The sequence below is a fragment of the Geotrypetes seraphini genome, chromosome 3 (assembly GCF_902459505.1).
Source record: "Geotrypetes seraphini chromosome 3, aGeoSer1.1, whole genome shotgun sequence".
Lineage (NCBI taxonomy): Eukaryota > Metazoa > Chordata > Amphibia > Gymnophiona > Dermophiidae > Geotrypetes > Geotrypetes seraphini.
In genome coordinates this window covers 370,008,208-370,030,826 of record NC_047086.1, presented here as the reverse complement: position 1 = coordinate 370,030,826, position 22,619 = coordinate 370,008,208, and the positions used below count along the sequence as shown (strand labels likewise).

Genomic DNA, 22,619 nt, shown 5'->3' with positions numbered 1-22,619 from the left:
CACCTCCCCCCAAGGTCTGGCCTCCCTCCTTCAGCATGAGTCTGGCCCTCCCTACTTGCCCTGTGGCTCTCCCGAAACATCAGTGGCAGCCACAAATCTCTCTCCCTCCCTCCTTCACATGAAGTAGCAGCGGCAGCCAGTTTGGACAACTCTTCCTCCCTCTGGTCCCTGAAGCAGCAGCGGCAGCCAGTCCTGACAACCCCCTCCTCCCTCACTTACCTGAAGCCATAACGTCAGCCGGAGCACAGAGACAGTACCATAAACAGGCTGCTTCCAGACAGCCCCAGCAGGGCCTTTCCTCTGCCACATCAAAGGTGACATGGCAGAGGAAAGGCCCTGCCAGGGCTGTCCAAAGCAGCCTGTTTTTGGCGTTACCTCTGCTCACCACTGCCGCTACTGCTTCGGGTGAGGGGGGTTGTGTTCAAGGAATTTGGATACAACTAATTGGCTCTTTTGGAAATTCATCAGAAACTGGACCACCTGAACCACCTCTTCTTCTCCTTCTGAGAATGATGGAGTTCTGATCAGCCTGTAAGTCTATCTTGCACAGATGGGCAGCTACCACCACCATAACCTTGGTGAACATGTGAGGTGCTGTCACCAGCTCAAAGGGAAGGACCGAGAACTGGAAATGGTTTTCCAAGACATGAAATCTCAGGAATTTTTGTGGTCCGGGAATATGGGAAAGAACAGAGAGCCTAGAAATTAGAGAATTTGTCCCTGTCTCCGCCCTGTCCCAGTGAACTTGGTCCCTATCCCCACCCTGTACCTGCAAACTATATGAACCCATCCGCACAAGCCTCAAATAGTTATGGCTGCAGAACTAGAGGATGAGATCTTCAGCTGGCAGGGCTTTGTTTATAAATGTTTAACACAGATACAATACTACTTTATCCTAAAGTTAAAAAAAAGAAAAGAAGTATAAATATTTTTCTACCTTTGTTGTCTGGTTTCTGCTTTCCTCATCTTCTCGTCATTCTCTTCCTTCCATCCACTGTCTGCCTTCTCTCTGCCTCTTCCATATGGCATCTGCTGTATTACTATGCTTCTACCAGGCACTGTCTGCCTCTCCCTTCCATCTCTCCCTCCACCTCCACCCCCAATTGGTCTGGCATCTCTGTCTTCTTCCCTGCCATCTCTCACTCTCTCCCCCAGATAGTTTTTAGCATCTCTCCTCCTTTCCTTCTTTCAGATCTGGTATCTATCTCCTCCCCCTCCTCCAATACTCTTGTATCTCTCTCCCCTCTTGCTTTCCCTTTCTTTTTTGCTCTTCCTTCTCAATATGTTTTCTACCTCATCTACTTTCTTACTTTCCAGTCCTCAATTTCCCTGTCATTGTGTCTACTTACAGCTTGCCACCTCTTTCCCTCAATGCTTCCAGTATTTCACTAACTCTCTCCTCTTCCCCAATCCAGCATATGCCCCTTTTTCTTTATCCCCTCCTTCCATCCAGTATGTGCTCTCTCTCTCCTCTCCACTTCCTTCCAGAATCTGCTACCCTCTCTCTCCTCTCCCATCCAGTGTCTGTTCTCCTTTCTCTCCTCCCTACTTCCTTCTAGCGTATGCTTCCTCTCTCTCCATTTTCAGCACCTGCTCCCCTCTCTCTCCTTCCCACTTCCCTTTAGTGTCAATTCCCCTCTCTCACTCCCCCTTCCATCCAGCATCTGCTCCCCTCTCTCTCCTCCCCACTTCCATCCAGCGTCTGATCCTCTCACTCTCTCCACTTCCTTTCAGCATCTGCTTCTCTCTCTCCTATTTGTTTTAAAAGTATTTCCTTGTAACTTCATCGAGTGTCCCCTAGTCTTTGTAATTTTTGACAGAGTGAAAAATTGATCCACTCCACACAAGATTTTGTAGACTTCAATCATATCTCCCCTCAGCCGTCTCTTTTCCAAGCTGAAGGGCCCTAACCTTTTTAGTCTTTCCTCATACAAGGGGAGTTACATTACATTACTGACTTCTATTCCGCCCATATCTTGCAGTTCTGGGCGGATTACAAAAGAAACAACTGGACATTTCCAGGAGAATTACAATATAGGGTTTTGGATTACAGATAAGATGACTGAGAAATTACAATTTAGGGTATTGGATACAGTAAAGATGACTGGACTATTCCAGTAGATTTACAATTTGGGGAGCTGTTTACATGCAGTTATAGGGTGGAATACAAAAGAGACTGACTAATTGGGCATTTCAGGGAAAATTGCAATTTAGGGTTAAGGTTTACAAAAAGGTGGCTGGAAAGTTCCAGTAAATTGACATGGGGAGTTCCATCCCCTTTATCATCTTGGTTGCTCTGCCTCTCTTCTCTTTCATCATTTTTCTCCTCTTTTGTCTACCACTCATATTTAGGCTCATTTCTCCTTCTTTCACACTCCTGTCCTCTCTCTTTTCACCAACTTTCCACCTTTCACTTCAATATCTTCTCCAGTTCTCCCACTGTCTCGTCTCTCTCTTTCCTTTCCCAACATATTCAATATTTTTCCTCTTCTGCAAGGGGTGGCAAACCTCACTATAGCATCCAATTGAAAAAGATCCCAATTACTATAAAAAATTATTCTGTGTTAAAGTGCCCAGGAAGTCTGAAGCTTGAACCATGACCTCTCTTTTCTCAAACAGAATGAAATATGAGACATCTATGCCTTGGCACAGATTACCCCCACATATATTAATAAGGTTTAAACATTCAGAGCAGAATTTTTATTTTGCAAATGTAACATATTTTAGGTAAAACACTTAAAATGAACATATAAAACATACCTGTAGAACTTGGCAGGCAAGCAAGAAATTATGAACCACTCTAGCTTTCAATAATTGTCTGATGTTAAACATTTGTTGGCAATGATTAGCTCGAATCAAGACTTCTAAAGCAGCTAGTAGCGTTTCCCAGATCCCAGGCTGAAAATAGTAAGGAATGCAAAAAAATAAAAAGTCTGTTATATATTTAGAATTGAGCCCTATTATCTCATGTCTTGAAAAATTAGGAATTATGGCTTTTCTGGGTTAAGTGAAGTGAATGACATGAAGAGTGGCAAGGAAGTTTAGGTACATTTTTTTTTTCATTGGGGTTTGAAGTGGGGTGAACTGAAGGGTTGGTTAAGATAATGGTATACAGGAAATTGTTTATTTAGGGTGGGGATTAATGGAATGGAGGTAATGGAGGGAGGTAATTTTGGAAGGCTTGGGCAGCTTTGACATACAGTATTTAGATCTGCAGCATGTACAGTTTTCAAGGGAATACAATGTGGGCAGACCAAAAAATTATGTATTTCCAATTTATCTTGATAAGCACCATGTTGATCTGAATGATAAATGTTTCCTGGAGAGGCATCTATTAGGACTCAATAAAGTGTAATTGATTTCTGATAGTTTATAATTTGTTTTATTTATATATTATTAGGATTTATTTACTGCCTTTTTGAAGAAATTCTCTCAAGGCAGTGTACAGCAAGAATAAATCAAACAGATTATCACATGGCATGCTCTTACAATGTCAACACAATACACATTAAAGCATCTTAATATACAACACAGGGTTTAAGGAGGTAGAATATATAGACAGATCAGAACAGTAAGTATCACTAAATTAAGGAAAAATTGAACATGAATTCAGAAAAGGAGCAGGAAATTGATTTCAACTAGAGCAGGGGTGCCCAAAAGGTCGATTGTGATCGACCAGTAGATCGCAAGGGCAACGTGTCGATTGCGGACTCATGTTGCCTTTGCATTCTCCCTGCTTCCCCGATGCTGCAAAAGCCAGGCGCGTGCAGCCACTGCACAAGCACCGGGCCCACAAGCCTTCCCCCGTTGGAGAGGAAGTTCCGGGCCAGCCAATTGTTGCCTGCCTAGCCCAGAATTTCTTCTCCAACTTCAGAATTGATGTTGGGAGGGGGGGGGGGAGGCTTGTGGGCCCAGCACTTGTGCAGTGGTTGCAAGGGCCTGGCTTTTGCAGTGTTGGGGAAGAAAGGAGAAATTGGCGGTGGTGGCTTGGTGGGGGGCAGGGAGAGAGAAAGAAAGGCAAACAGAAAGAAAGGGGCAGCAGGGAGAGAAAGAAAGAAAGTCAGAAAGAAAGATGGGGCGGCAGGGAAAGAGAGAGAAAGAAAGAAAGGGGAAGGGGCTTGGAGAGAGGAAGAAAAAGTTGGGGGAGGGAATGAAATGTGTCAGGTGGCTTAGGGCAGGCAGGGAGAGAGGAAGAAAAAGTTGGACTCATGGAGGGATAGAGAGAGATGTTAGCTGCTGAATGGAATGAGGTCTGGAGGAGAGGAAGCATGCAGGAGGCAGAAAGAAGGGAAGAAATATTGGATGCACAGTCAAAAGGAAGTGCAACAAGAGACTAATGAAATCACCAGACAATAAAGGTAGGAAAAATGATTTTATTTTCAATTTACTGATCAAAATGTGTCGTTTTTGAGAATTTATATCTGCTGTGTATATTTTGCACTATGGCCCCCTTTTACTAAACCGAAATAGCGGTTTTTAGCAAAGGAGCCTATAAAATACGGCAACTAGACTATTCGCAGGTACTAGAAGACCAGACCATATTACTGCTGCACTTAACACTCCACTGCCAAAAGTCTTCAGAATCCATTTTAAAATTCTAGTTTTAATAGTGCTTCATACTGGTATTCCAGTAATTCTTTCCATTTTACTTATTTTTTTCCATTGCTCCAGACTCAATTAATCCATCAATTATTTGATCCTTCTAGTCATCATCTGGCCAGGTTGAGATATATAGCATGCAGCACATGGTTAACGAGAGGGGTAGCACATTAGTGGTTGAATGATATAGAAACAGGTTTGGAGTTAGTTCGCATACTAGACATCCGCATATGGCATATTAAAATAAATAGATGATGGTGTAAGACGGAAAAAACATTTGTAAAGGGGGTGGGATAATACGGGGGTTATTTGATTAAGATAGAAGGGGCTTACCAATGAGGAGGGAACACATGAAGACAGATGGGTAAAGGAGAGATGACAAAGGGGAAACGGAGAGAGGGGATACAAGGTGGTGTCTTGAAGAAAAAATTCCAACTGCATAGGATCAAAAAACGAGTAGCTATGACCATAATACCTAACCAGGAATTTAGGGGGGAACCAAAGAAAATAGATCACCTCTATAGAGCAATTAATCTAGGCTTTATTTGGAGAAGTAGTTTCCGTCTGCCCTGAGTAGCTCTGGCAAAATCAGGGTACATAGACACCATCTGACCTCAAAAGGAAATTTCTCTATATTTAAAGTAACTTTTAAACAATACTGATTTTACAGTTTCTGATTTCAGGGTAACCACTGGAGTAGCTCTGCTCCATATGTTACCAAAAGAGGATAACAAAAATCTGTTAAAGACTAGACTATCTGCTGACATTAGAGTATCTAGTCCTTCTCCGTCCACCACATTCTTTTTCCCAGTTGGTCAATAATACATTTGCACAACCCCTGTTTCCTCAAATTCTCAAAACTTCAAAGTGTCTTACAAATTAGAAGCTGTCCAAATTCAGTTTTGGTTATGGCATTGAAACCAGCTCAAAATCCTTTCTCTGCCCAGTTTTAGACAACAGGTTTTATTAATTTTTTGCCATATTTTTGGTTTCAGCCCAAAATCAACATTTTTTTTCAGTGAAAACTGAAAATTTGCACTTTGCCTTTTTTGTCTTCTTCCCACCTCCTCCTGCCAAACAGGAGTTGCCCCCACCTGTAGGCCTGCATGGGCCTATCTTACAATCCTTAGTCATCTAGGAGCATAGTCGAGACAAAAGTGATCCTCAGTAGAGAATAACATGGGGACAAATTTTTCCCTGTCCCTGTCCCATCCCCAAGAGTTTTGTCGCTGTCCCTATCCCATTCCTGTAATCTGCCTTAACTGCATAAGCCTCAAACACATGATTTTAAAGTGTTTGAGGCTTGTGCAGATGAGGACAAAAGAATGGGGCAGGGACAGGGAAAGAACTTGATGGGATGGGAAAATGAGTTCCTGCGGGAATGGGAAACATTTTCCTTGTGTCATTCTCTAATGCCCATTTTGTTGTTCTCAGAAATGGCTGCCATGACTGGGGTATCGCTCCTGCACTGACCAGGGATAGGAAGGTAATCCTGGTGGGGGGGGGGAAGGGAAGAAATATTCTTTGTACTGTAGTTGCAAGTAATGCTGTTATGATCTTGCACAATAGTTTACATGGTAAATAAATAAATGCTTTAGATGCAAACTTTTAGCAAACATTTAAGTCTGTAAAATTTGGGATGACAAGCTCTTTAGGAACTAGCCTCTCTGTGGAGTTATTACATCAGCTGTCATTTCAAATATCAAATATTATGAAATAGTCACTCTGTATACCTTTGCAATAAACTAAAGCAAATATCCTTCAACTGCTATTGAAACTTATGCTCAGAGACATGAAGGCGGATGTTACCGCCTCACCACCCAATCATCGCATTGTTCAATACAGTGTCAGAGTGGTAACGATGGTAAATATTAGACTTGCAATTGCCAAACTGGCTATAAGCTCTACATCTTGTATAAATGGCTTAAGATTGTAAAACTTAACTTAAAGTTCACTGGTTCCGACGTGACACGTTTCGGTACTGCTTCAGGGAACTGACATTGCTCTGCTTTATTTATTTATAAATCAATTAAATAAATAAACCAAATAAATCAAATACATAGAAATATAGAAATAGACGGCAGATAAGGGCCATGGCCCATCTAGTCTGCCCACCCCAATGACCCAAATAAATAAACCAAATAAATTAATTAAAATCAATTAAAAACATGAATTTTCAAAATACTCCAAACTCATCCTAGCTTCAATAAGGGTAAGACTTATTGAAGCTAGGATGTATGTGAAAATTCATGTTTTTAATTGATTTTAATTAATTTATTTGGTTTATTTATTTGGGTCATTGGGGTGGGCAGACTAGATGGGCCATGGCCCTTATCTGCCGTCTATTTCTATATTTCTATGTATTTGATTTATTTGGTTTATTTATTTGGGTCATTGGGGTGGGCAGACTAGATGGGCCATGGCCCTTATCTGCCGTCTATTTCTATATTTCTATGTATTTGATTTATTTGGTTTATTTATTTAATTGATTTATAAATAAATAAAGCAGAGCAATGTCAGTTCCCTGAAGCAGTACCGAAACGTGTCACGTCGGAACCAGTGAACTTTAAGTTAAGTTTTACAATCTTAAGCCATTTATACAAGATGTAGAGCTTATAGCCAGTTTGGCAATTGCAAGTCTAATATTTACCATCGTTACCACTCTGACACTGTATTGAACAATGCGATGATTGGGTGGTGAGGCGGCAACATCCGCCTTCATGTCTCTGAGCATAAGTTTTAATAGTAGATGAAGGATATTTGCTTTAGTTTATTGCAAAGGTATACAGAGTGACTATTTCATAATATTTGACATATCCACTTTTAGTCACTCAACATTTTCATTTTGGTTGAGTTATCTGCCCTTTTCCTTGATTTTTGACTGAATCATTTTAAATATGGCACAGTCAGCCATTGTAAAACCACCATGGCTATCAGTTTCAGTTTTATAAACTGCAATCTATGAGCGAGGAGGTTATTTTGCTTGGAGGAAAACTAAGGAGTAGCTTAATGGTTAGAGTAGTGGTGTGAAAACCTGGGAAACTGGGTTTATTCCCACTGCAGTTCCTTGTGACTCTAGACAAATCAATTAACCTTCTACTGCTCTGGGTACAAAATAAGTATCTGATAAGTTTATGATATGTAAACTCCTTTGCAGTATACCATAGAAAGGCAGTATATCAAATCCTGTCCCCATTATATTCTAGTTTGGATATTGTTGGTTTAGCAGGGGATGAAAACTGCAAGCTCTGACAATGCCCCAACAGCCCTTACTAGTTCACATTGACACAATCAAATTTTTCAATTTTGGCCAAAACCAGGAGAAACTTGAAATTTGAAACGTGATGAATTTTGGCAGCAGTTTCAGCCAAAAGCTTTCAGACATTTGGTGGCAATTTTGATTTCAGCCTAAACTAAACAATGCAGAGAACAATATCTCAAGGGTTAAAAAAAAAATCTTACTTTGGGAAATTAATTAATCCAATATTCTTGCATCAAGAAGCATTCTCCAACACTTCAAATTTCTAATGCACCGAGACTAACAAAATCTACGAGACACTTCTGTGCTGAAGTTATCTGTTTTCTACTATGCTCTTCTAGCTTCTGCAGTTTACCTTGAAAATTCAGAAACTGACGAAACAGAAGGCTGAATAAAATGTTCAATCCTAGACAGAGTCCCAGACATCTTCAAGAGACACCTTTTTCTTCTCATGACACCCCAGACTATCCATTTGGTATGCTGGAAGCTCCTTATGGAGAGGGACTGAGAAGTACATAAGAAAGGGTTCCAGCCTGTGTCACTGCTTGCAGCTACTTCTCTCTTCTCAGAAGCAGAATCTTCTTCAGAAAGCTACATATTTCCAAGAGACACAAACTTCTTCTGATGGCACTGAAACCCAGCACTTCTACTTCTGTTTCAGTTGTTCCATTCCTGCTATAGCCCACACCTCGCTTATAGCACTTCTGGGTAACTATGTAACGGAAGGGAAGGACAGCTGGAGATTAAAGTTTAAGGAGAGTCGGGCCCCCTCCCAAATCTCCCCCCCCCCAAAAAAAAAAATAAAACGCAGCAAAAACGAACAGGAACGCATGCGCAGACTATCTACAGGGAAAGCAGATGGTCTGCACATGTGTCAGGATCGCAAACTAGCGATCCATGTCGGCGGATGGGGTGTTTCTCTGATCGCCCCCATTAGAATATTACTGGTTTGTGAATCCATTGGACCTGCCTGGATTGGATCACGATCGGGCAGGTTAGTGAATCTAGCCCTAACTCTTCTCTGATCACATTTGCAGCTGGTGTTGATGCTGTCAGGACCATAGGGGAGTCCATTATGCCTTGAACTGGCTTTGATGTATCTGCTTTCTTCCTAACCACCTCCTAACCATCTCCCATTAACAGAGGAGACCACCAGAGGTCCAAAAACAAAGGAAATTTAGTCAGATTCAGAGCTGTGCCGTCGTGTATTCTATCAAAGTGCAACCTTGGCTCCTACCCATGAGCTACTTTTAAGATGTGTTATTTTACTGTTAACCCCAGTTATCAGTAACTAGGTCTTAGGTATAAATTAGGACCTGTGCACTTAGTGGTAAAATAACACACCTTAACAACAACCCACATTGATAACCACACCTCTTATTGAAAATTTTTGATTTCACAAAAAAACAACCATACAGTGAAAATAAGCAAACAACTAACACAGCCATGACAGAATGACTTCTAGCAGAAACACAAAAAAGAAAAATATTCATCCACTAAAAAAAACTATTATAGAGTCAAACTAGAAGGAAAATGACAGGAGGTCATGTGTTAATGAATAGATAAAAAAGAAAGCATAATACATTCGTTCTCAGACTGCAGATTTTAAAAGTGCCTCTCAGTCTCAATAATAAGGACTCTACTGCTCCTTAACCGAAAGCCCTAGAATGATTCTGCTCCATACTGGTAGCTAACTCTTGCAATTGTGCAGGACCAGTAAAGACAATCACATCCCTAAAATTAAAAAAAAACACTTTTTAGAAAATGTTAAAAAGAAATTTATCCCAAGAGGATGGACTCATTTTAAATATGTTTTTTTCATTCATAGATCTTCATGATCCTTTTTATTTATCTTTTATTCTGATTCAGGCAGATGAATATCAAAACATAGTCAGGTCAGATTTTATGTATTACATTTGAAAAAGCTGTAGATTTTGTTCTTAATAAAATTACTAAAGATTTTATTTTTCTGTTTTTACTTTCTCTTCTTACTCATTAAAACCTTGCCTCTCGGCATTTTGCTTCAATTTGATTTTACGTAACAATTACACTAGTACCTGTGCTTTGGACCATATTTTCCAATCCAGCAACAAAACTTCAAGCAGCTTAACATCCTGGATTATTGCAGGAGAATCTACATCAAGCTTAAACTTTCCATTCTCAATGGTAAGAATCTGATCACCACAGCAGCCTTCAAGAAGGGTCTTAAAAACAAAATATTTAGAATTACTTCAAATTGGCAAGCTGATATTTTTTACAGTTTTATATTAAATCACTGGGAATACAGTGCTTCAATGTATTTGAACAATTTGAGCAGCATTTAAGCTTTTCATATTTTATATTTATAGAAAGATTAGGTTTTTACCTTAATAACCTTCTTTCTTATGAAGAGGCACATCAGTCTTAAACCACTGGGAAGACACCCTCAAACCACAAGTTTGATTGCAGAAGGCATCAATCATTTTTTTCGGCTCCAGCTCCTTTCCCAGTGGGCTGTGCTGTAGCCACTCAGTGTGTACCAAAGCAATCAAATACCAGCCTAACAACAAACACAGAGAAAGGAGGGGTATGGGAAGTTACCCGACAACTAATTACTGTTCAGTTCTGTTAGAAAACATTAATAAAACATTATAACTAAAAACTTGAAGTTGAAATAAGGTGGAATGAACAAACTGTCTACATGAGTGCAACCGGCACCAACAGTCATGGACTTTGAAAGAACTCCGGTCATCGTTTCAACCAAATCAGACATCTCTTCACTTTGTAACCCTGCTTGATAGGTAAATGCAAATATCTGTCTGAGGCAGTGAGTGCACTCTCACATTACATACTTTTGAAACCCAAGCAGGCAACAGTGAATACTGACAGGGCAGGCTTCAAGACTGGTGTGCCTCTTTACAAGAAAAAAATTATCAAGGTAAGAACCTAATCTTTCTTTTTAGTGCAAAAGTACATCAGGCTTGAACCACTGGGATGCACCTAAGCAGTCCCTGAAGTCTAGGGTGGGACAGATGAGCCTGCTGCTAGAACTGAGGACCCAAAAACCGTGTCCAGACAAGCCACCACATCCACCCTGTAGAACTTCGTAAAGGTACAAAGGATAGACCGAGTAGCTGCCCTATAAATCTCCTCAGGCAGAACAGTCCGGAACTCCACCCACAAAGCCGTCATACCCCTAAAGGAGTGTGCCTACATAGAAATCAGGAATTGTTTCCCCCACCTGATGTAAGTTGCAGAAATGGCCATGTGAATCCATCTAGAGATGGAAGCTTTGGAAGCCAGCCTTCCTTAACTGCTAGAATTTGTCAATACAAACAAATGATCAGAAAGATGAAACTCATTCATCACTTCGAGATACCTGAGGAGGACTCTCCTAATATCCAGAGAGTTCAATATCTTATCCTCTTGAACCTGCAGGACTAAATGCAGGCAGACAAATTTCTTGGTTAATGTGAAACGCAGAGACTATTTTTGACAAGAAGAAAATAGAATCTGCTTTTGATTCAATTGAAAATGCAAGGCCAGTTAATTCCTTTGAAATCAGAAATCATTACACTGTGAGTTTACTGTGATTTGGCATTTAAATTTAACAAACAATATAGTAGTTTGCTACTTCCAACTGCAGTCACTTTTGACCAAGAAGAATCTGCTGAAGTTAATTGTTGCATTTGTAATTAGTAGATTAGGCTACTATAATGTGTTATATGTAGGCCTTACCAAGGTTGATCTTAAAAGGCTCCAAAAGCAAATAGGGCAAGAGGTGTGGTAGACCCAGACTGATTTTCAGACGATTGTGCTCAAGAAGAGCTTGCTAAACTAAAGGTGGATAAAGTGATAGGGACAGATGGTGTACATCCAAGGGTACTGAGGAAACTAAGGAAAGTTCTGGTATCTCCACTGGTTAAGCTTTTCAATGTTTCTCTACAGCTCGAGTGGTATTGACTGTAGAGAACTGGAGAAGGGCAGATGTGATCCCTCTCCACAAAAGTGGAAGTAAGGAAGAAGAAGGGAATTAAAGGCTGGTAAATCTAATTTATGTGGAAAGCAAATGGAAGCGTGGGATAGACAGTGGGATCTCTTAGAGAGAAGAAGAGATATGGGCAGACTGGATGGGCCATTTGGCCTTTATCTGCCATCATGTTTCTAAGTTTCTATTCCAATTTTGAAAGATCTACACTGGTTCCTGTCAGCCTAGAGGCTTATGGGAAATTATATCAATCTGACCCTGGCATGGGAAGGCAGATAGACCCTTAGTGCAGGGAGACTGTGTTAAGTATCCCTGATATGTTTTTAGTTTCCCTGATTGAATCATGACTAGCTAAAAGGTGTTAATGTCTGATTAAGAGGGTGCTTAGGACAATGGTGCACAGATCAAGCCAGAGACTTAATCCCATCACCATGCTTGCAGATGTCACACTCTCCTTTGTCAATTAAATGGACCATTGTCTGAAACAGTTTGCAAGTTCTAAACAGAAAGATACTGGGAGATACAATATTTTCTCTAGTCAGAATAAGATTCCAAGGTATAAAAGCCTGCTCTCTGCTCTATCAATCTGTCTCTTTTTCTATGGAGCTATCAATCGGTCTCTTTTTCTATCAAGCTATTAGGAGAGGGGTCTTGGCCCTCTCTCTCTCTTTCTATCTAGCTATCTCTTGGCTCTTGGCTTGGCACTCTGGTTCTCTCTTGAGCTCTCTCTCTATCTCTCTGTCTATCCTTCTCTTTATCTATGGAACACGAAACATCATCCCATCCCCCTGTCTCTCCCTCTCTGCCTTTCCCTGAAACTTCACACTTCCTTCTGGACTCTGTAAGGCAGGGAAACTGCTATGCTCTCTATTTAATTGTAATGCTTAATTGTAATGATTATAAATATTGCTTTTCTGTAAGACTATTTCTATAATATATTCTTTATGCAAACACCTCTGGCTATGCCTTCTTTATTCTACTTTCTGGTGAGTCATCGGTGAGGGAACTGAACCTGGGACCAGCGTTTGTCAGGACGCCTTTCACTTAACCCCTCCAACCTAACATTGTGGGGGTGCGACCATCCTTACATTTTACAAAACTGACAGTTCCCAGTTCATGAAAGAGTATCATTTAAACTTTTGTGCCTTGTTTTTTAAAGCATTTTGGTTCTGACAGCCAGGCTATCTTAAGGACAAGTTAAAAAGAACTAAGCCATGACAAAGTGCTACATTCCTCTCAATACAGTTTGTTTAAACAACAATTTTTTGCAGTGTATTCATTTAACAACTACTAGAAAAAGAGCATTTTCATACGTGGGACCCTGTTTGTGGAATACTTTGCATTGGGTAATTTATGATCAGTTAGGATAGCTTGCCTTTCGAAAGATGTTGAAAACCTGGCTTTTTTCATCAGCATTCAATTTTATAGGTTATTAAGTTTTTATGAAGGTTTGACTATGTTATTTAAATGTAAACAGATCTAACAGAATGTAAACTGCTCTTAAACTTAAGTATATAGGGTGGTATATAACGTATACAAACAGAATAGAAAGGAAGGCACTGTACGTTGCAATACTCCAACTTCCATAAATCGGAGAAACGGTGCCCCACAGGACAGAGTCTGCAGTTCTGAGACTTTGATTGCTGAGGCAATAGCTCCTTAAAAATACCATAAGATTCATAAGCAACAACTTCTGTAGGGATTCAAACAGCTGGACAGAGGACCTTGAGAACCATGTTAAGATTCCAAGACTGGCAAAGCTGACTCGCCGGCAATCTAAGACACAATGCCCCTGGAAACATTCAAGTATGAAGCTAAAGGAATCTTATCCAACCATTCTCGAAAATGAGACAGACCCGTAAGCTTCACCTTGAGAGAAAAGACCACTAGGCCCTTTTCTAGACCGACTTGGAGAAATTCCAGGACAGCTGTTTACTCTTGTATCCCTGCTGTGTACCTTAAGATCATTTGATGAAGTGAGTGGCCTGCAGGTAGCAGGTGGAGAAATTAAAACATTAGTCTTTGCTGATTTGACCTGAGGCTTCGTTACCTTCAGCTCTAGATCTTATCTCAGAGTACGGTTTCTATTCTGGGTTGACTCTTAATTTGGACAAATCTGTTACTATGCCTTCTTTTCCAGGGGTCTGAACAGCTTGTAGAGGATCCTTTCCACTGCAGTGGACTGATTCTTCTTTATGATATTTGGGAGTTCTTCTTCCTTATGATCTTTCCCAACTATACTCTTTCAATATTGAACCTCTTTTCCATTCCCTTACCAATAAATTGAGTCTTTGGCGGAGTCTTCCTCTCTCTCCTTGGCAGAGTGAGCTTATATAGCATGCTTATTGTCCCTTGTTGGTTATATGTATTTCAGGTTCTTCCCCCTCTATTTGACCCATAACGATGAAAAGCGATTGATTCGATTGGTACAGGGGTTCCTTTGGGCAGATAGACTTCCTCGGGTTCCTTTGGGCGGGTAGACGTCCTCGGCTGCTACGCCATGGTATAGAGGTGGTTAGAAACATAGAAACATAGAAAGATGACGGCAGAAAAGGGCCACTGCCCATCAAGTCTGCCCACTCCATTTACCCACCCTATTAAGTCTGAGTGCTAATGACTTAGTTCCTTAACTCGACCGTCGCAGGGATCCCACGTGGATGTCCCATTTATTCTTAAAGTCGAGCACACTGGTGGCCTTGATCACCTGCACCGGAAGTTTGTTCCAGTGATCTATCACCCTTTCTGTGAAGAAATACTTCCTGATGTCACCACTAAATTTCCCTCCTCTGAGTTTGAGCGGGTGCCCCCTTGTGACCGAGGGTCCCTTGGGAAAGAATATATCGTTTTCTACCTCTACACGACCTGTGACGTACTTGAATGTCTCGATCATGTCACCCCTTTCCCTGCGCTCCTCTAGGGTATAGAGTTGCAGCTTGCCCAGTCTTTCTTCGTATGAGAGACCCTTGAGTCCAGCGACCTTCCTAGTGGCCATCCGTTGGACCGACTCAGCTCGAAGCACATCTTTCCGGTAATGTGGCCTCCAGAATTGCACACAGTATTCCAGATGAGGTCTCACCATGGTTCTGTAGAGTGGCATTATGACTTCAGGTTTGCGGCTGACGAAGCTTCTATTGATACATCCCATCATTTGTCTTGCTTTGGATGAGGCCTTCTCTACTTGTTTGGCAGCCTTCATGTCTGCGCTGATGATCACTCCCAAGTCCCGTTCTTCTGAAGTCTTAGCTAGTATTTCTCCATTCAAGGTGTATGTTCTGCATGGATTTCTGCTACCGAGATGCATGACCTTACACTTCTTAGCGTTGAAGCCCAGCTGCCATGTTGAGGACCAGTTTTCCAATGTGATCAGATCCTGCATCATACTATCTTTGAGATTGCTTTCACCTACTATATTACACAGTTTGGCGTCGTCGGCAAACAGTGCTACTTTACCCTGTAGTCCTCGGGTCAAGTCCCTTATGGTTGGGGTCTATTAAACTTATGTTTCCTGACGGTTGGCTGTAGCATGCGTCACATTAATGATCTCTTTCAGGGAACCTCCAATTTTACTAACACCCTCTTGGAACTTTCTTGTTTCCGCACTTCTCATTTTAGTGCTTACCTTCACTCTGTTCCTCCTTCTGCTCCTAGTCTTCTTCACTACAAAATCCTTTATCACCCTTTGCGCCGGGTGTGGCAGTGGGTTTGCAAGTTTCACTCTCTCCACTCCTCTAAATCTCCTTTTCTCCCTCTTTGTTTTAATGGTAACTTTCCCCCCTGGTGTAGATAATGCTGTATTTGCTAGATGGGAAGCAAGAGGGATTCACTATCTATTCCACCTGGTCAAGGAGGATGGGAGAATTAAGTCATTTGCTCGATTGCGACAGGACTATGATATTCCCCCTCACTGATGAGTTTGCTTATATGCAGATTCATCACTATGTAAATTATTTGCAGCCCTTTAATTTACGGGCTGCTACCCAAGACCTGTTATCCACTGCTTATACTTTTGGCTCCCAGCTCCAGGTGCTCTTAAATTTCATCGTCGTCATCTAAAAGATGAATCTCCCTTGCTTGACCATGTTAGATTGAGGGACACTTGGTCCCGCGATCTCAATACTGCTTTGCCTGCAGATGTGATATTGCTTGCTCTTAAAAAGTTACCTGCTTTTCGTAAATATGAACAACATTATAAGTTGGTATTGCGACCTTATGTTTCTCCCAAGAGAGCATTTCTTCCAGATTTCAGATATCAGCTGAATGTCTTTGTTGCTGTGACCTTGAGGCGGGTCTGGGCCACATATTTTGGACTTGTCCTATCATTCAAGATTTTTGGGACTATGTGTTTATTTTTGTAGAATGCATTTGGAACATTGCTATTCAGCGCTCTCTACTGCTTATATTTGGAATTCCCCTGCATTACCACCCTCGTCGATGGGGAGCCGCATCCTTTCTCAAGTGGACTGTCTTGGTAGCCTTGAAATGCATTTTGTTTAAGTGGCTAGAGGCTGCAGCTCCGGATCTCTCTCTTTGGAGATGTCAACTGATTACTCTTCTGCAGTGGGAATGGAGGGATGTTTTGGACCTTTCCTCTTTGTCAGAGAGCTCCTTTCATCGTACCTGGGAACCATTTTGGACTACCATGACTCCCTTGGCTAGGAGTCATCTATTAAATTGTTGATTCTCTTATTTGTTTTTTTTGCAATTTTCTAGGTTTCTTTTACCCCTATATTTTTATTTAGCTTGAAAGGAGACTGGGACAGGAGGGTGGGGGGAGGTGGGGATGTTCTAGTTTCTCTGTTTTTTGAAAAAATTGAGCCTGTATTTCTTCAGATGTGTTCTTTGTTTCTTTTGTACTCTTGTGCTCAATAAAAATCATTTGGACATAAAGTAGGCCTGTTGATATAAGCCACCACTATGGCACTGTCCAAAAAGACCCTGGCTGCTTCAGTTGATGGACCACTTCTTCTGAGAGGGTGACCATATCCCCTGAACTGGGTGTCTCTCGCAATGGCCTCCTCAGCCATTAAGGTTAGTATTTGTTGTCAGAATTACCCTTGAGGAAATACAGAGGCCTGCCCTTAGAAAGGAAATCTGTCCTGAGCTATCAACGCATACTGTTTTGCCTCTGCTGACCACATCATGAGAGGATCCATCTGAGGCAACCAAAGGGATAATGATGTTTCCTGGAGTGGCCGTTGATGGACTGTCAACCAAGGTACCACATCTATGGTCGCCAACGTGGACCCCCAGCACTGGAAGGTAATGCCAAGCTGTGGGAGCTGGCAACACCAACAGCTCCAAATCTGCTTCCACAACTTCTGATGTGTGGTTCATGGAGAAAAACACAGCCTTCCACTGTGTTGAAAAAAAGACTCCTAGATATTCCAGGAACTGGGCTGGCTCCAGGTGACATTTATGAAAATTGATAATCCAGCCCAACTCTTGTAGTGTCTGGATCACCTAATTTACCATTAATGTCCCTTCGGACCTGGATGGAGCTCTGATTAGCCAATTGTCTAGATACAAGTGTATCTGGCTCCCTAACTCACACAAGTACTCTGCCACCACAAGCATCATCTTGGTGAAAGTGTGAGGTGCTGTCGCGAGTCTGAAGGGGAGTGGGGAAAACTGGAAGTGTCACTCTAACACCTGGCACCGTAAGGACCTCCTGTGCTCTGGGGAAAATGGGAATAAGCAGATAAGCTTGTCAAGTCCTGCGAGGCTAAAGATTCCCCTGGTGCTTTCGAGGCAATAACTGACCTTACTGTTTCTATGTGGAAACAAGGTTTCTCGAGAGCTGCATTTACTGACTTCAAGTCCAATATTTGTCTCCAGTATTCCGTGCCTCTCTTGGGCCCGATGAAGCATATGGACTATCTGCCTAAGCCCAATTCTCCTCCTGTCGGGCTGGAGAATCTAGGAACAAATCTCGCTGAGGGCGGAAGAATATTAGTCTGTAGTCCTCCTAAAAAATGTCCAAAACCCACTGATCAGATGTATCCCTCGTCCAAGCCTCCCAATTTGTTGATAATCTTCCTCCAATGAGTGCAGGATCAGCTACTGACCTAGCATCATTGTTGCTTCTTAGAGACTCTTCAAGAACCATGCCACATCAGGGTGAGATGCCAGAGATTGTTTGCCCGCTCAAGCCCAAAAGCATGAGAGGCCCACTACCTAGACCTTGAGAGACACCACTGCTAGACCCTTTTCTAATCCAACTTGAAGAAATGTCAGGATCACAGGAATTGGGAGCGGTGAAAGGCTCATCCTGATCTTTGGAGCACCTGAACTGGAAAGTTTTCCAGGCCTTAGTGTAGGCCACAAACATTGATTGCTTCTTTGCTTGAAGAAGAGTAGCAATGACTACCTCAGAATAGCCTTTGCGAGTCAAGGTCGTGCGCTTAATAGTCATGACATAAGACCAAAGCAATCTGGGTTCTCCATGGGAATTGGACTCTGACTGAGAAGACCAGCATGCATCAGTAGCTTGAGACATCTTTCTTGTTGGAGACACACAGACCCACGTACCAAGGCCAAAGAGGCCAGTCTGGGACTAACAAGATCACAAGTCCCTGGTGAGACATGATTCTGTGGATGACCCAGCCCACCATGCACCACAGGAAAAATACATATAGAAGCCTCTCTTCTGGCCAGGGTCAACCAATATGTCCAACCCTGCGCTTCCTGGTTAGCCTCAGCTGTAAAAATGTTTTACCTCTGCATTCTTATCTGTTGCCATCGGGTTCATCTATGGCTTTCCACAATGGCTTTCTATGGCTTTCAACACTCTTTGGGACATGGACTACTCTCCTGGGTCTAGGGCAGAGGTCTCAAACTCAAACCCTTTGCAGGGCCACATTTTGGATTTGTAGGTACTTGGTGGGCCGCAGAAAAAATAGTTAATGTCTTATTAAAGAAATGACAACTTTGCATGAGGTAAAACTCATTATAGTTTATAAATCTTTCCTTAATTGCTTCTGATAATTTCAACTATACACAGCTGAAAGCAGTGCAGCATGCAGAAAGTGAAAAACTATCAAAGTATCAACTGCAAGAGACAAGATTTTGGACCAACTATTTTGAGGCCGTCGGTATTATAAAGAATGATTCCAGAGGTGATGTCTGGATGTGAGGGAAAAAAGGTGGTCTGAGCATTTGTGCAGTTCATGACCATGCACTGTGAGGTAGATGGCTGCTGAGGCTCCAACTTCAACTCCCTAAGCGCATCCATAATGACATGTGGGATGGTAGCAGACTTGAACAGTTGCCACACTGATGGATTGTCTCCCTGATATTTTTTTTTCTTTATTCATTTTTACATATTACAACAAGTGTATAAGAAAAATCATTTGAATTTATAAATATACACTTGATTAACTTTCATATATCATTAAAAATATAACTTTTCAGCCAATACCTATATTCTATAATATTTTGAATATTATGAACTATTCCTAGTATCTAAACAATTGATATCAAGTTAGAAAACCCTCCCTCCCCTTACAAAAGTTTCATTCCCAATACATCAAAAACAGTTAAATACTCTTATACATTATAGGATTTAATATTTATTACCCACCCACACCCCTCCATGTCAAATATCTTACTTTGGGAAAATGTTATTACTCATTACAAAAATCTGTTAATGGTCCCCAAATCTTCTGAAATTTACCAAAATATCCTCTTTGTGTTGCTATTCTGCGCTCCATTTTATATATATGACACACAGAATTCCACCAGAAACTATGATTTTTCCAATTGAATGTAATCTGTTGAATGGCAACTCCAGTCAATATAAATAAAATTTGTTATTATTTGACGAAATCTGACTCTTCGCTCTCATTGACATGCCAAATAAAATAGTATCATATGTCAAGGCTACCGGATTCTCTAACATCCTATTGATTTGAGGCCAAATTGATTTCCAAAATACTAATATAAATGGACAATAGAATAAAAGGTGATCTAATATCCCAGCCTCAAGATGACAGTGCCAACATCTATTAGACTTAGAGCTATCTAGTTTTTGTAAACGAACAGGGGTCCAAAAATCTCTATGCAAAAGAAAGAACTAAGTTTGTCTCATAGATGCAGACACTGTACATCTCATCCTCCAAGACCAAATTCGTGGCCATTGAGACGCATTAATTTGATGCTTAATCTCAATGCTCCAAAAGTTTTTTGTCTCCCTGATTAAGAGCAACGATTGCCTCTTGACTTCCAGTTCCTTACAAGGAACTGAAATCCTCTAGAAAGAAGCTAAGCCCAGGGGCAATAAAGGCATGGAGCCTGATCTCCAGTCCTCTCAGTCCTGCTCCGCTTGGTCACACAGACTGGGAGTCAGCCTCCTGTACAGCGGAGAGACCTCATGAAGAGGCATCTCTTTCTAGTCTGATACCGGCACTACCCCAGGCAGCGCAGTGCGTCCCAGGCTCATCAAATAAGCTTTCTACAGAAGATTCACAAATTCTGGAGTAAGTCCTTGGTAGTACTGCAAGGCTACCTTGACTGTCATATTTCTGCCACTGTCACCAGGTGTAGGAGTGAGTGGGTTTCACTCTTGTCTAGACTGCCCACTGGGAGGGGGACTGCCACTACCTATTGTGACAAATCTAGCTCTCCGTCTAGCTTTGGCACAGGGTTAGCCAGGAAGAGCAGTAAGACACTATTCAGGAGAGCTGACCAGGTGGGCCCTGACGATTATGAAAGCGCTGACTTCTCTTGTACTAACTTTGATGAGCCAGACAGTGACTGCCAGGGAGAGTTCAGTCCAGTTGCAGGTTACTCTCCCAAGCCTGCTATTAGAGCTCAAAGAAACTCAGGAGCTAGGAAACTACAGCTCCCAGAAGGCCAGAGTCATAGGACGTTGTCACATAGGCAGACACAGCTGCAGAGAGTTTTCTCCCTGACCCCTCTTCAGAGCCTGTTAAAACAGGGCAGCTGAGACCCAGAGGGAGGGAGGAGCAAAGGGGACTGCAAGGAGAGCCTCAGAGGGAGCAAGGCTTGCCTCTCCAGCTGAATTTTGATGAGCTGGGCAAGTATTGGGACATGGTGGACATTTCAGATGAGCCTGAGACTACAGCTGAGAGGCAGCTAGAAGGCTGGGAACCCATGGACATTAGTGAGCCGGTTATTCCTGGATGGAAACTGGATGCAATCGACACAAGCTGAGCAAGGTTAGAAGTGTTTTGCTATTTTTTTGTTCTTACCTTTTTGTCTGAAAGTTTTAGGACTAAGTTTGTTTGTATGCTGAATTGTTTTGAGTTTCCCAGAGCTAGCCTCTGAAGCACTCAAGAACCTAAACTATTGCCTTGGACTGTGTAATATTCCAAACTACGCAGGTTTGTGTTCTTCCCTCTCAGCTCACCTGGAGGCTAATTAGTTGTCGATAAGATACTGAAGAAACGTAAGACACAGAGGAGCTCCATGTGAATGAGTTCCCTATCTGCAGGTATTATGTGGGAGAGTTTCAAGGTTAGCAGTTTTCCTTTTTGGTTTTGTAAAACTTTATTTTTCATACTGCAAGAGTTTTGTTTGCTCCTCTCTCCTGCTCTTTCCTGGTGAGGGAATATTGCTGGGACTATCCTAATCTCAGAGGGCTGGTGAAGAGGACTGAGGTAGAAAGACTAAAGTCCAGCCAAAGTCTTGTATGATTTTTGTGTTTTAAATTGGAGCCAGGCTGTTGTTTGTGAAGTCAGTGTGGCCAGGTTGGCCCAGAGCTCTGTTTTGGTTCTTATACAAAATGTATTGAAAAGTACTGCAAATTGCTAATAATACCAGGCAGTTTAACCAGAGATCAAAAATAAAAGTACACCTTTACTTTTGGACATTCCTGTATTTGTGCATTTTCCCTTGCCTGTCTTCATTGGACCTTATTGTTTTCACCCTTGGCGGTTGCCTAGATAGCCTGAAGGATTCCCTGGTTGGAGGGAACACGCAATTACAGTCGCGGTGAACCCAGCTCGCTGCAGTGATCAGGAGCCCATGGGTTGCGACACTATGCAAATTCAAAGCAGGGCAAGTGTCTGCTCCATCAAAAGGCATCATTCACTTGAGAGATTAATTCATTCTGCTTGTCTACAAAGAAAATATATTATTTAAACAAAATTTCTAGACTCTCTTAAAAAAGTTATGTCCATACTGGTGCCTTGACTATTAAGTCTAAATGTCTAGCATGCATAAATATACAAATTATGTTATCTATGGAACTACAAATATTTTGATCTTATAATAAACGTGGTTAATTTTCTCCATCCTACTATTATGATACATACCAAGTTTTATTATAATTATTATAAACTCATTTTTCAGATGAGTGGTTCTGTACTCTATTCATCCCATCTAGAAAGTTTAAATCAAGCCATCTGCCTTTGGCTTTTATAGTTTAAGATTAACATACATCAAAACCCACCAAAGAATTTGAAGCATTATACCTTTAACATGTGGAAGCCAACAATACATTTTGGTTTGACCAACACCTGATTAATCATTGAATAGCCATCACAGTTTTCAATCTCTTGGATTCTTTGATGGTTGTATTTTGTTAAAAACAGTATAATTTGCAGTGCTGAAGCTTGAGTCTCTTCACAGCTGCTGATATCCACAACCTGAAATAACATTAGTTTTACAAAATATTATGAACATAACAAAAACATTCTTTGCATATTCTATATATATTGAAAAGTTTTACACTCTCTAAAATTGAAAGGGGATAGATTCCATACGAATGAAAGAAAGTTCTTCACTCAGAGAGTGGTAGAAAACTGTCGTAGGGGAAAACACCCTCCAGGGATT

At 41.4% G+C, this 22,619-nt stretch overlaps 1 protein-coding gene across 6 annotated transcripts in view; it reads right to left on the bottom strand.

Moving 5' to 3' along the window:
- LYST (lysosomal trafficking regulator) overlaps window positions 1-22,619 on the bottom strand; it is a 295,950-nt gene that overhangs the window by 140,466 nt on the left and 132,865 nt on the right. For all 6 annotated transcript variants that reach the window (XM_033936373.1, XM_033936368.1, XM_033936370.1 and 3 more), the window contains exons 17-19: window positions 22,259-22,432; window positions 9,916-10,062; window positions 2,761-2,898 (exon numbers count right to left, since the gene is read on the bottom strand). In XM_033936373.1, the coding sequence (XP_033792264.1) occupies window positions 2,761-2,898; window positions 9,916-10,062; window positions 22,259-22,432 (459 nt within the window). The remainder of the gene's footprint in view (window positions 1-2,760; window positions 2,899-9,915; window positions 10,063-22,258; window positions 22,433-22,619) is intronic.